Source organism: Hippocampus zosterae, chromosome 12 (assembly GCF_025434085.1).
Source record: "Hippocampus zosterae strain Florida chromosome 12, ASM2543408v3, whole genome shotgun sequence".
Lineage (NCBI taxonomy): Eukaryota > Metazoa > Chordata > Actinopteri > Syngnathiformes > Syngnathidae > Hippocampus > Hippocampus zosterae.
In genome coordinates this window covers 4,131,717-4,146,891 of record NC_067462.1, presented here as the reverse complement: position 1 = coordinate 4,146,891, position 15,175 = coordinate 4,131,717, and the positions used below count along the sequence as shown (strand labels likewise).

The window sequence follows — 15,175 nt, the reverse complement described above, 5'->3', positions numbered from 1 at the left end:
GCTCCGGTTTCCTCCCACATTCCAAAAACATGCGTGGCAGGCTGATTGAACACTCTAATTTGTCCCTAGGTGTGAGTGTGAGTGCGTATGGTTGTTCGTTTCTGTGTGCCCTGCGATTGGCTGGCAACCGATTCAGGGTGTCCCCCGCCTACTGCCCGAAGACAGCTGGGATAGGCTCCAGCACCCCCCGCAACCCTACTGAGGATCAAGCGGTACGGAAGAAGACCTTAGGATGCCACAAGATGTCACTAAAGTCTTGTCAAATAGAAAAGTAAATTTTGGGGCAACATACGAGGCAGTTACGAACCATTTTTAAGGGGTCCTTATTTACTTGGCTCGTTCCCTATCGCCGCCAGTCGTGTCAAAATGTTTCAATCCTGACGCTCTCGCATTTGGTTAGCATCTCATATGCAACTTGTCTCTTACGTTGACTTACCCCTTGACATCTGGATTTTGGTCTGTTTTCCTGCCACTTCCCCTTCCCTCCTCGCCTCCTGCTCTCTTGTTCGGAGATGACGTTAAGTGGTGTTGAGTTAACGTATATGACGAAATGGCAGAGCCGCCAGCAGTATTTTGAGCCCATTTACTCGTCTTGTTGTGTCGCCGACGTATTGTAATAGCTTGCCGGTGAGCAGACAACCGGCGATTCTAAAGCCTAAGTGAGTCCATTCGGGTGCAGACAGCTCTTACTTGAACGGCTTAAGGGGTCATATCCTCTCCATGTATGTGCGCCTGATGACTTTAAACAAGGCAGCGCTTACGGCACACACAGATGAGATCATTCAACCGAGGCTGACAGTCACTTTGCCAGATGCTCGACTTGTTTACAGCGAGGACATAAAAACACGTCTTGTGTTTTAGCGAGGGTTAAACGACGGGTCTTTGTATGAAATACACTCGGTGGTCCCGCGGCTAGCTCGTTGTAAAACAACTCGAGGGTATTCTGGGAGTGTGTCAACGAGGCGGCATTTCATGTTGTCTGACCCGATTTGAATCATGTGCCAGCACCGGCGTTCGACGACAGACATTAAAAGTATCCACACGGAGTACGCCAAGGGGCCCCTCCCAAATTCCTTTCCTACTCATTCATACTATTGCAACACACCTCCCGTCCCTCCCTTCTTCCTTCCCACTTTCGACTGCAGCTCCTAAATCCATGACATGCAGCATTATTTCCAGAAAGCAGCCAGGAAATTTCAATTTGACCGCGCGCGTCTTCCTCCGACACACGGTGAAAAAAAAAAACACACACAGTGGGAAGTGTAAAAGCGAAAGGCTATCATCACTGCAGCTGGAGGAAAACGTAATAGTTGAAACGGCATTTATCTGCCTTTGCCTAGTGAACCCCCGTTTATTGCGGTGGGGGGGGGGGTATGTTAGCTTGACCCCATCCGCACGCTTTAAACACATTGACACATATTCAAACGCCCTATTAAAACCCCTTCCATGCACCCTGCTACCTGATAACATGGTAAACTGTCCACTGTAGTAACCGCTGTCCCCGAAAGGGTTGAATCAAATTTTTTTGAAAAACTTTGCAAGCTCAAAATTGATAAAAAAAAATACGAATAAGGCCTGACCGAACTTGATTTTTTTAAGGCACATGCCGATTGCGATATATGGCAGAAAAATAAATTCTGATCACCAATTAATCAGACCAATTAATCAGACGATTAAAAAAAATCTGATTAAAATAACTTGTTTGTGGTCAGCTAATGTTTACATCACATGTGTCAAAGTCAAGGCCTGGGGGGCAAATCTGTGTGTGTTTGACCTTACAAGAGGGAGAAATTTTGTGCAAAAACATGCCCCGCCCCCTAAAAAAAAAAGCATCAATTGACGAATTCAGCTTCAGTTTTAGGCCATAAATGTTACGATTTAAGTTAATGGCAAGACATTCTTCTGATCCTTTATTTTCTTTGTGATTAAGTGATGACTTCAGAATAAAACCCTTTCTCACGTGTCAAAACATGTCGGAGTTGCATTTTAGTCATACGATTCACAAAGACAGACTTGAACTAACGTGGGATTCAGTTTGAACACGAACGACACTGGTTGACAACAAATTTTAATCAGAGATGGCTGTCACTAAACGTAGTTTTGATGCTGATTTCAAAAATGTCTTGAAATGCGTCAGCCAAGTGAACCACTACACACCAACCGTGGCTTTTATACGGAGCACTCCCAGAAAAAAAAAATTGTCTCAGGGCGGCTAAGACCATCCCACCTTTCAAGGCAACCGAAACTAGCATGAAGACAAACAAACGCTTGTTAGATTTACACGCATTCTTTCTTTCGTGCCTGAATCATAACTATGTGCGAATATAATCGCTCAACCCTTAGCAGTCCAAACACGCCTGCAGAAAAGAGCAAACGCACAGGTCGCCCAAGCCCTGAGAAAATAACACCCAAGAAGGAAGCCAACCTGTTCTAATGTAAATACGAGGCGACAGAAAAGCCATGATTTCTGATCCTACCTTTGAAAATCCCCATGAGACCACGATCCAAAATCCGCCTAACAGAGCGAGGTCGGCCCCCTCCCCCAAACCTCCCACCCCCCCACTAAACAGCCTTGAGAGACTCAACTGACAATCCCGCTGTCAAGCTCCGGCGGTCCTTAAAAGTACACAACGGACCGGCTCTTCAACATTTCTGTTTCTCTTCAAATGTGACGGAACCAAACAACCCCGATGGACCTGCCAGTGTTGTCAACAAGCCCCGTGGGAGTTGGAATGAGCTAAACTCAGAGAAGTAGGTGAGAGAGGCGGAGTAAGAAGCCCAGTCTGTGAAGTTTTTTTTTTTTTCCCTCCCATGGCCTATAATTAGGTTTACGGTAATACCTAAGGACTACACCGGTTCCCCCGTGGGCAAAAGATGACCTCGTTTGGGGCTAAACAAAGAGACAAACTACAGACGAAATGGTACATTTGAATGCTCCTCAGGGCCTACAATTCAACTAATTGCATGATCCTAACTTTTTTTTTTTTGGACGACTCTCAAATACTTCAAGTAACAGCTTTTTTTTTGGGGGGGGGGGGGAGTGACTCTTATTCCAAAGTTGTCATGTGTTATAGCTAGCTAGGGGTAGTGTGTTATGTACTTATATAGTGGTGAACCGGTTCAGGGATAGCAGTTCACTGCTTATCATGTTATCAGGTTCCAGGTTATCATTATTGGTGCATGAAAGGGTTCACTCGGGGGGGGGGGGGGGGGGGGGGGGGGGCAAACTCATTTTTAGCGCGGATCACATTTTAGTTACCGTTTCACTTTGAGGGCCGTCATGACTGAAACCACATAAAGAAGTCAAGAATAACTAACTGTTGATCCAACTGTTGTTTTAAGCTACAATCATGAGGGGTTTGGTAACAAGAAAATTGGATTGGATAAAACTTTATTGTCAAATGTACTGTATGTGTAACACGTAACATACATTCATTCATTCATTCATCTTCCGTATCGCTTGATCCTCACTAGGGTCGCGGGGGGTGCTGGAGCCTATCCCAGCTGTCTCCGGGCAGTAGGCGGGGGACACCCTGAATCGGTTGCCAGCCAATCGCAGGGCACACAGAGACGAACAACCATCCACGCTCACACTCACACCTAGGGACAATTCAGAGTGTTCAATCAGCCTGCCATGCATATTTTTGGAATGTGGGAGGAAACCGGAGTACCCGGAGAAAACCCACACAGGCCCCGGAAGAACATGCAAACTCCACACAGGGAGGCCGGAGCTGGAATCGAACCCGGTACCTCTGCACTGTGAAGCCCACGTGCTAACCACTGGACTTCCGGGCCGCCCACGTAACATACAGCACAGATGAAATTTTTGCACCCCTTTTGGTCTGAAAACATCTCACAGACTTTTTTGGGGGCCATAGCGAGTCATCTGTTGTACTAATTTGGTATTGCTCCATAAATTAAGCGGAATGCACTTTACTCTGAATGCGTTTGTATGTGAAACTATTTCAAGAGCACAACAAAACAGATGACGCACGATAAAAATAGGGATTTGTTTTTGTATGACAAACTGTAATTCGCAGTCAGCCAAGAACGCTTTTTGACTGACCCCACCCTGACTCAAGGCGACACGTGGTCCCCTCAAGTGACTTCAGAACTCTTCCACCCCTTGGAATTTCTTACACAAGTCCTCTTTGACTGAATCTAAAATATCCTGAATAAAATGGAGCTCTCCGTGCAGAATGGGCGGGGAAAGAGCACATTGGAGAATGTAAACGTTGAACTTTGAGTATTAAAATAACCTGGATATGAAGTGGAAAAAGTAATTTAAAGTCGATTCAATGAATCCCATTATTCATGATCGAGATGAAAAATGATCCATCAGTCCTCCCGAGCCCGCCGAATTCCACCTGCGCCTTGTGTCACCTTCCCCCGAGGTACACCGCACACTAGAATTTCTTCTACGAGGAAGCGCACAGACTCAGCCTGTGCACACATGAATCCGGGTTACAGGTTCGACGTGCAACAATTGCTCAACGACTAAGCCCAATTCAATTAATAATTGACAAAATACCCGACAGCGTAATCACCTTATTAAAATAATCGTTAGTGGCAGTCCAGCTACAGATTGAAATCATGTTAAGGCAGGAAAGTGTTGTCAAATACTTCTAGAATAAGATAAGAAAACCGTTATTTGTCTCCAATGGACAAATTCGAATGATTCTAACGATCATACCCTTCATTTATTGAATTATTGAATAATTCAATAAATGGTGAGTTCAATAAATTGATGTCATGTGGCCTGGTGAGTGATGTGGGTGCCAGCGGATGATAGAGCAGAGTCTGTAGCTAACTGTTAGCCGCTATGCTAATGAAAGGCCTAAAGCGATTGCAAGTACACCAGCGGCTTCGTCGATCCTTGGCTACTCGTGGTGTCGTTACAAAGTGTTCGGATGAGAGGAGGCGTGCGATATTAAATTAGCTAAAGATGTTTGCGTTGCCTCGCGTCGGCGATCGTAGACTAGCGTTTTGCTACGTTCGTTCTGCTGCATTCGATGAATCGTTTCAGGCCTAAAATAGAATAAATGCAGCTGGGTGGTAGCAGACCGAGGTTTTATTTTGCTTTCTATGTCATGACACATCAGTGTGGAACCTGATAAACCCGGTTCGGTTTTGAACATTGGGATTTGATGGGGTTCAAAAGTGCGCCGTGCCGCGCTAGGTTGGACACAACGCCAGCTGTGAGTTTGTTGCGGTCACATTCTTGCATACATGGCGGGACTAATAATCAGCTTTGTCGAGTTCAAATCTTAATCTCCTGATTTTCTGAAGTGACATGAATGCGTTGCAGCAGAAATCCACAAAGCACCAACGTCTTCCTGTTTGCAATCTTCTGTGGAAGAGTACAAACCGCTATCACTTGAAGTAGAAGACGTGTCTCGTCAGTCATCCGTGGGGCTAATTCGTCTTTGAGGCACACCAGGACACCCGCATTCAAAACAAAAGATGAGGAATGACAAGCAGAGCCATGCATACGAGTCTGAATTTAAAAGTGGCTCATTTAAGAAAAGGGATTCAAATGCTGATTGGTCTGCTTTGCGAAAGCTCAAAGGGGGGGGGGGGGGGGCTGAGAAAGCTGCTCGGAAACCCGGCTTGCATCCTTGCCCCGGCAAATTAAAGGACTGCTCTGAGACAACAAGAATATCATGTGATTATAAATCACATCTTTTTTTGGTATCAGTTGAATCTGCAATCACGGGGCTTACGCCGGCAAACAACCAATCACACTCACATTCACACCTACGGGGCAATTTGGAGCCTTTGGTTTAGTTAAGCTAAGATGCGTGCTTCGGGAACGTGGGAGGAGGCTAGCATAAACCAAAGGAAAAAAAAAAACTCGCGAGCCTGAGGAAACTCCAAAGCGGATCGTTTGGACTGTGACATGGGAATGCTAACCACGACAACATGCTGCCTCGCATCCAGTAAAAGCTTCTAAAGATAGTCGTGGATGAGTCGTTTCGACTGAGAAAATCCATGTCAGCTCTCAAATATTCCTCAAATTTCATGGTGTGTTTACAAAAGAAAGTAAAAACATTTTCATTCTAAAACTCTTAATTAGTTTGGAGTTAATTGGAGTTAACGCCCAACTTGAAAGCTTTAAAATCACTCCACTTAGGCAGCGTACTTTCTGGTTCTTAGACTTTTCAAATGAGCGAATGTGGAGTTTGTCAAGAGGTTCGGGGCAGTGTATCCTGTCGATAATTTGCTCTTAATTTCGCTCATTCTGAGAAGACTTCTACCAATTTTGTCGTGATACCAACCTGCTTGCGAATCGCTATCATTTCAAAGATACAGATCACTGCCTTTAGCCGACGCCTCAGGGATGACGAGGTCGAGAACAAAAGTGACTTGTGTTTTGGTCGCTTCAGTCCCAACGACACCTGAAATCATCAGAATGATAGCAATCTCAAAATGACTCGGAAGTAGTTGGGAGTCAAGATGTAGAGGTAAAGGGAAATCGAAGCGAGTGCTGCAAGAGTGGGTGAAAGAGCTGAGTGCAGCATTTTGGAAAGAAATGTCCTAAAAAAAAAAAACGGGATTTTGTCAACTTGATGTCATGTGGCTGTTCCTGCCGAGGCACTGTGTGCAAACAGGCTGCTATTGTGTGATGTGTGTGTGTGTATGTTTTGCACAAGTTGAAATCAAGCCAACCTCAGCTAAAGTTCAACTTCCTTAACCTGAACACCAAATGTCAGAGTTTTGGGTAGCCCGTTGTAGACTATCCACTGGAACATGTCCCGTATTTTGCGCACTATAAAGCACACCTAAAAGCAGTGATGTCCAAAGTCCGGCCCGGGGGCCAAATCCGGCCCGCGGTCGAATTTCATCCGGCCCTCGGCCCATGTCATAAAATCAGTGCCGTCTGGCCCGCAGTTTGGGCGCAATGGAACACGTGTTGCATTGACTGAGGTCTCGTAGACTGGTGAGTGATGTTTCATAGAGTACTGCTTCCCTCTAGTGGCTAAATGAGTAATAGCATTCACTAAATGAGTAATAGCATTTAGACACTAGAGGGCATCACTCACGAGTTAACAAGACATCACTCCGTGTTCATATTGACTGATATGTCATATTTCAAATGATCCTTGCAGTTGTGGAAATGTGTATTGCTCGTTCATTTCCCTGTTGTTCGAGTCAAAGGTTTTGTGACTATTGAAAAGTCATGGTGATACATTTTATGTTTCAAATCAATCAATTTGCACTCAGGAGACTTCTGTTTAAGAAAACGTCAAGTGAATAAGCAGTTGCATGTGATATACCTGTTTCAAATGAACCAAAAGAAATTCTTAAGATTGTTGAAATTAAAAAAAAATGGAAATGTGAAACAGACTGGCTTACTAAAATTTGTTGAACAATATTGTTGTTCAATGTAAAGAATGTCAGCCAAGGTCGGCCCCCCGACATTTTACCACATAAAATCTGGCCACCTTGGCAAAAAGTTTGGACACCCCTGCTCTAAACTGTTTCAATGCTCTCTCAGAAACACCTTAGGATGCCACAAGATGTCACTAAAGTCTTGTCAAATAGAAAAGTAAATTTTGGGGGAACATACGAGGCAGTTACAAACCATTTTTAAGGGGTCCTTATTTACTTGGCTCGTTCCCTATCGCCGCCAGTCATGTCAAAATGTTTCAATCCTGACGCTCTCGCATTTGGTTAGCATCTCATATGCAACTTGTCTCTTACGTTGACTTACCCCTTGACATCTGGATTTTGGTCTGTTTTCCTGCCACTTCCCCTTTCCTCCTCGCCATTCGATTTTCCCAAAAGCCGACAGTTCGCCTTATAATACGATGCGCCTTGTATAGGGTGTCACGGTCCCTTTATATTCCCCTATTAGCAGGAACCAATTGTAACTTAAAAAGGGTTCTAAATAAACCCTTTACACGTTGTCATTCGCCGAGGTGAAAACGTTCGCCTTTTTGGTGCACTCAACAGCTGGAAATATTTTTTCAGACACGTCGGATGAAGGTCTTCTTTTCCACCACAGAAAAAGTCACTTGTGCCCACTAACCTGTCACCCTGTCCATGATTAGGCCACAAGCCCGAGCCTCATTAAAAGACGCCCGGCGTAGCTCAGCCTCACCTCCGCTTTGGATTTCGCAGCACCCGCACGCAAATAAAAGACATCACGGTTTGTCCAATAAATGCTCAGGACAGAATTAGCAAATTCGCCGAGTTGCTAAAATGTGATGAGTTGCAAATATCAAAGGGTCAAGCCAATGACAGTCCATCTCATCTGTATTTGCGCCGGGCGGCAGTACAAAACAACAGGCATGAAAAGCTCCTTAAGGTGATTATTCACCCACCGCACCTTGGAGGAAAAGCTCGAACAAATGAGAAGCTCTCCAGGGTAATACGCTTTGACAGATGACATAAATTATTCTTATTGCATGTAAATCCTTGAAATGGAATCAGTATCTGAGCTATGAAGACACGCGTCATCCTGTCTTATGTCATTAGACGATTGCGTTTAACAGGCAAGGCTTTCTAGAAACAACTCGACGGGATGCGTGTGGAGGAGGACATTTGGAGGTGGAGATAAAATAAATTGTCATGATTTAACATGATTTAACACCGAATGCAAACTGGGACGCTTTTTTTACTGAGTCGAACAATTTTGCCTGGTCAGCGGCCGTTTCATTCCACAAGACATACTTGTACGTCTTTTTAAAATTAGGCCCCGCCTACCAAGGACATACTTGTACGTCTAAGTCTTTTTTATTTTTTTGCGTCATAGAGAAATCGCCATTTCCATGAAACCATTTTATAATGACGATTGCTAACAAATGGAAAAACATTTTTTTTCTACTGAAAGAAGAGAGTCAAAACTTTATTTCTAAATAGGTTCTAATGCTACATGTTTATATAGCATTAGAACCAAATATTCTGTAGGCCTTCCAGAATAGGGCCCGTAGTATTCAAGTTTGGTGTGTCATCTGCAGGTCTGTGCAAGCCTCGTCGCGCATCATACGCTCGTTTGCCAGGGCCTCCGGGCAAATCTTTTGCCGTTGGTTCGCGAAGTTCGCTGGAAAACGCCACATGAAACTTGATGGGCTCTGCCGGAACAATTTTTGTTGAAACTAATTCGCATTGTATTGCAACAAATAGCCAAAAACATCCTCAGATCGAACAAGGTGACGATGGAATCAAATCTCGAGTACTCCGATTTTAACGCAAGGTCACTTATTTTGATTCCGTCCACTTGGAAATTTCACCGTCCCGCAAAAGGATTTCAAAAGAGGCTCGGGCCCAAGGACTCACATCCTCAGAGTACTTTCCACTTCGTGTGTGGGGAGCTATCGCATTCATCATTGCCAAACTACAAAATGGCCGCAAGTCCTTTTTTTCTCCCCCCCCCACCCCAACATCCCGATATATCTTCCCATCCCCGTAGCCAAAAGATTAGCTCCCTCTTTGAGCTGAGTGATAAATGATTTACCAGCATTTCCGCTACAACAGGAAATTGTATACGATGTGTGTTCACCTGAGCAACGAATCCATCCAAGCAAAAGCAAAAAATAAAGAAGGCTTGGAATTGTGCAGACGAGAGGGGACACTTGAGGACAAGACACAGCGCTCAGGATAGTTGTCATACTTTAGCAATATATGACGGAAATATCATTGTGGACACCAAAAATGATATATATTCCCCCCCCCCTACCCCCAACAAACATTCTGAGAGACAAAGAGAGAGAGAAAACAAATCCAAGCTTTTTTATCCAATAGCCCACGTCTGACTCAAGTCCTGAAGGTTTGTGAGTTTATATTAAAAGCCTTTTTAAATGTCATCCCAATGCTATTAATTCATTTTCAATCACCAGTCCTATTTCTTCTGAGGTAAATCTATACGGCAATGATATTCAAAATGTCTCGACATTTAACAAGCAACTTCAAGCGGAGCGGAAAGGGCTTCTTTTACCAAGACAGGAGCCATCGTTCGGCTGATATTTCGCTTTGACCTGAGAGCAAAAAAACAACAAAAAAATTCTGACGCAAAACTTGTGCGGTGGCGTTGGACTTGAGCTTCTCAATGTCATGAATACTCCCTGATCAATGAATCAATCGATAATCCCTTCTAAAATGATTTGCTTGTGACGGCGCAACCCGGAACCGATTATTGGCCTTTCCATTGAATTCAATGGGGAAAGATGACTTGACATACACGTTATAGAACGATCTACTCGGATATAAGATAAGATAAGATATCCTTTATTCGTCCCACACTGGGGAAATTTACAGCCTCCAGCAGCAAGAATATATGTAGAAAGAAGAAAGGAGGAAGAGAAAAAAAACAACAAACATCTTTCAATTAAATACAATATGAACACAAATGGATAAATCGCAGTACTATTTACAATTTTTCTTCACATCATTTAATTGTAAATAGTACTGCGATTTGCGAAGTAAATATCACCGTTACTTTATGAATACGCTCCTTCCATTTTATTTCACGCATTGACTTGACAACATGCTGGCAAGTACAAGTGTTAAATTGACAAAGTAAATTAACATTTCGTTAATGCACGCGACGTGTTCCTTTCAAACTTAGCTTGTAGCAGACGTGTGCACTTTTTCAGCATGACGTCTTTGATCCACTGGTGAAAAGGACACTATGATTCACTCCTCTTTCATCTACAACTGCTTCAAATCTTGTTCAAGTCTACGTTACACATAGAGCACATTTGGCAATAAACTTGTACTTGACTTGAGGTTTAGCCAGTCCGGGGGGGGAACAACAACAATTTGCATTTTTACCCTATTGTCATGTATTTAAATGCTGCACAAATCATTTTCAGCAAATGGGAGCGCAATCGACATTTGCATAACAATGGGAACATGACAAATGGCTGCCAAAATGTCAAGTAATTCCTCCATTTTCCAGTGAAAACTGACTGAGATTCCACACCAAAAGACTTGAACGCAAGACAAGCTAATGAGGCGTTGTGTGCATTCATCCACACCGACTCCATCCCTGTCCGCACGAGCAGCTGTCCTCACAGGCCCGACAACACAGATTTACTGCAGGAAAACTGTTTTCCAGGCTTTTAAAAATAAAATAAAATCAAAACCAATGCAAAACAAGCATCGTGTATCGTATTCTTATTTCACATTAGCATTGTATCGTATTTCGTAGTGATGTTTGCTCTCACATTTTTTTCAGGACCGATACCGGAACAAGTATTCACTCTATGAGGACTTACCGAAACGGTGCACCAATACTTTCTAGTACTTTTGAAAAATAAAAATTCATTGAAACGTTCACAGAGGTCTTGCTGTCTGACGCAGTATCGGTGATAAGTATCGGCAGCCTAAAATAAGGTTGCATTGGTGCAATATCGATACCCGGTATCGGTACTCGCCAAACCGTAGTATTTAGTTTGTATTTTTTGCCTTGTCTGTTACTTCTTTCACTGCATCCTGACGCAAAGTCAAACTCATTGTTTGAGCTTTTTTTGATTTTTGACATAAAAATCAGTTTTGAGACAAGACAAAATATGTCAAAATTGACAATCAATAGTTAGTTCACGGACCATTAGAAGCGGCAGCCATCTTTGCAGAACTTACCCCCCCCCAAAAAAAAAAAACAATCACTTGAAACAGCTCCATCACAAATAAATCCACAAAAATATTAATAAAATAAAATTACTACAGGACCTTTTTTTTTTTAATCTTTTACAAAAAATGCTGTCACAGCAATTCTGATGCGTCTGCTCAACTTCAATTTCAGCACATACGATCTTACTGGTGAATTATTTTTTTATTATTTTTAAGTGTCGGAGAGGTGGAGAAGCGGTTACTCGTGAATCAAAGGAAACTCAAGTGTCAAGGAGATACCGTGCATCCTGCGCTGTCGTGGTAATAAAACAGTGCGGCTTTTCGAAGTGCAAAAGCGCAAGCTGAACCCAAATACCAGATCAATCGGATGCTTTTGTAAACCCGGTGACTTCTGTCGAGATCTGAAGGAGATAAGTGCTTGGGGCTACGAAGCTAAAAGACAAAATGATAGATTGGCCATTCCACGACTAAAACGGCTCAAGCGTTGCGTTGATAATAGACGTCAAGATTCAAAGTGCTCCGCCGTAATGAAAAAAAAAACACACAGTGGAAAACAGTGCCGTCCTCTCGCCGCTTAAAGCCCACAAAGCAGAAAGTCACGATGGGCCGTCTTTCGGACTCAGCACGTCGAACCCACGGAGGCCTATTTCACCAGACAAAAAATCTATTGTGCACCTAATCTCTCGAAGCGCTGACATGCTTTCTGTTCTCGTATTATCTCTCGCTGCCGGGGATCCAAACAAAGCAGGAAATCTAGGGGGTACCTTTTGCTGGAATTTATTGACATATCCAACTTGAAAGTTGTCTCAGAACCCAAACATGTTCTCTGTTGCTCAAATAAGCGATTATGAGTATTCTGTATTTGGGTTTTTTTTGGCCAAGCTGACTGAACTCGGATCACAAAGTCCTCAAAGGAAGAGTTGAAGGGAAAATGTTCCGTCTGGATCGCACTGTGCAGATTGGCAAAAGAAACAGTTTGATTCACGGCCCCTCATTGGCTGATTGCTAACCGTGCGAACTGTTATTATCGCCCGTTAAGTGGTGCCGCGCAGCTGCAGGCTTTCTTCGTCAGCCAAAACAAACAAAAGACGACATCGACTCAATATCCTTCACTCTTTGGAACAGATCTTCAAGCATCAAGGCCGCATTAGGCGTGCCCTTGCGTCAAAATGAACAGAACAAAAATACATTTGAGGGGTTCGTGAGTCAACCAAAAACGCAGGAATCTGATTGATGGCCACTTAGTCCGGCTCAACTTGGAGGGGAATGTGATTGATGATTTGTGCACAGGAGTGCCTCGCTGGTTTGAAGTCATTGGGGATGAGGGCAAAGGCTGGCAATACTTTCCCCACCTCTAAAAAAGGAGGCGGTGGGGCGGGTGGAAACCCACTTTTGATCCTAGTGGAAAAAAAAAAGTAAATCTGACATCACACACAAGGGGTGAAGGCTTAAACCTTGATGTCGGGCCCGAATTAGGCGGCGAAAACCTTCCTGCCAAAGACTGCTTAACTGCGGATGTACCTTCCCATTAAATTGCACAGCCTGTGAAGACTGGGGGGCAAACAATCACATTCAGACATTTTTTTAAAAACTTTTTCTGATCAGTGTTTTAAAAATAATAACTTAGACCAGGGGTGTCAAACCCATTTTCGTCACGGGCCACATTTTAGTTACCATTTCCCTTGGAGGGCCATTATGACTGAAATCATATAAAGAAGTCAAGAATAACGGTTTATTCAACTATTATTTAAGTTACTGTAATTTATTACATATAGGAATTTGACGTTTTGGTCCATATTTTAGCAAGCATCATGGTAATTTGCCGTGTTTGATTTGCTTTGGCGGGCCACATAAAATGGTGTGGCGGGCCAGATCTGGCCCCAGGCCCTCGACTTTGACACCTGTGACTTAGACTGATAAAACACCCTTTGAAGGGTAATAAGGATGCTTGGACGACTACAATTCATACTTTGCATTCATGTTCATGTAATTAAGGCATTGTCTGGCGTTGTGGGCTCTCCCTCGCCAGGTCAAGTGACTCTCACACGTGCATGGCCCACCGAATAAATAACCAAATACTTAACTTTGCTCAGCATTAATTCACTCAACAAAAAAAAAAAATTAAAGCTGCGTTGACGCTGGCAGCGGTCGGCCGCCCGTCACGGTTCTGTTTCGAATGTTTTGTTTTAGAATGTAAGATACTGTTTGCATTTCCCATTTGGAATTCATAAAAAGCTACCAAATGCTCTATCCTGGAATGGATTAAAATCGGAACCAATTCAAGCACGCCACTGTGTGTTCGATCCTTTCTCAACATGCCTCACATGCCGTTTTGGCTAAGAGGACAAGCTGAAACTGGCCAATAACAAAAACGTGAGCGGACCTTTTGCATCAACAACCCCTCTGTTGTTCCAAACCGGCGTTGTCACTGCTGTCAGCAATGAGGCTGCAGTAATGGGAATCACGAGGAACATGACCTAGAGACTCCCCTCTGCCTGTGTGCATGCGTCAGTTCAGTCGACGCATCTCCGCTGCTGAAAACCGAAGCAGCGTGCATTGTGGTCGCATCAAGCGAAGCTGTCAAATTAACATTGCCGCATTTGTATGGCAACACGGGAGCCAGGGGCCTGCATTCATCAAAGACATGACCGTGGTATGGATTTACATTACATCGGATCAAGTGACACCATTTGAATTTTGTTGCTTTCGTGTGAGTGTGACGAGCTGCCCTCACGGAACAAATTAAACTTAAGTCGTGGCACCACTGCACATTCCCACCTTGACGCAGACAATTTAGCCAAACATAACATTATGAGCATACACTAATACGGAGAAAGCTAAAGCTAACCCGTGCTAACAACTGTAGCTCAGCTTGCCTTTTGGCTTTGATGTGAGAGCGCTTCGTTGGCCATGTCAAAGTTGTTTGTTCTTTCTGGAACATCAGTCCGCCAAGCCGCCGAGTCTGGGAACTCATTTAGCTGCCGGATGAGAAGAAAGCCCTTTGGCTAAAGCCAAGCTTTGGCATTTGGCAAGGTTTTTACTTTCTAGCCCTAGATTTGACACCTCTGACTGTCTCAGATAGTCACTGAGGACAGTTAATACTGTATTCTCACTCCAATTGTGTCCATATTTGATTAATTTAATATTTTCCACAATTCGACACAAGTGGTCAGTCCTCACATGGTCTGGGTTTTTTTTTAACTTTTTTATAAAAACTAAGCAATTCACATTATTATAAATACCTTGGAAGTAAAATTCCAATGACCACCCCCCGAAAAAATCTGCAAAAATATGCAAATTTCTGGCAAATTTGGGGTGGGGGGATGTTTGAATGTCATTATCTTTGTCTAATGTTGAAATAAATTCATGGCAAAATAAAACAATCTGCAAAAATCTGCAAATAGAAAATACATCAGTTGATTTCTACGGATTTTAAAAGAGATAATATTGGCTGATTAATTGGTCTATTAAACTCTATTTGACACTTCATCTGTTGAAGAAGTCTCATAGCTCCGCCTCTTCACTCCTTGGAAGCCTTATGGCAGGCCTGGTTCAGTTTGAAAGCAGCAAAAAGACCCCCCCCCCCCCCCCAAAATAT

At 43.5% G+C, this 15,175-nt stretch overlaps 2 protein-coding genes across 5 annotated transcripts in view; one reads left to right on the top strand and one right to left on the bottom strand.

The window, feature by feature from the left end:
• cd302 (CD302 molecule) overlaps positions 1–2,770 on the top strand; it is a 128,276-nt gene extending 125,506 nt beyond the window's left edge. Inside the window, exon 6 of the mRNA XM_052082713.1 lies at positions 2,625–2,770. Coding sequence (XP_051938673.1) covers positions 2,625–2,755 — 131 coding nt within the window. The 3' untranslated portion in view covers positions 2,756–2,770. The remainder of the gene's footprint in view (positions 1–2,624) is intronic.
• Positions 1–15,175, bottom strand: part of LOC127611882 (plakophilin-4-like) — a 58,321-nt gene that overhangs the window by 41,919 nt on the left and 1,227 nt on the right. For 3 of the 4 annotated variants that reach the window (XM_052082667.1, XM_052082670.1, XM_052082671.1), the window contains exon 1: positions 2,478–2,628. The exons of the other annotated variant lie outside the window; for it this stretch is intronic. In XM_052082667.1, coding sequence (XP_051938627.1) covers positions 2,478–2,493 — 16 coding nt within the window. In that variant the 5' untranslated portion in view covers positions 2,494–2,628. Of the gene's footprint in view, positions 1–2,477; positions 2,629–15,175 lie in introns of those variants that run through there. 4 annotated transcript variants of the gene reach the window in all.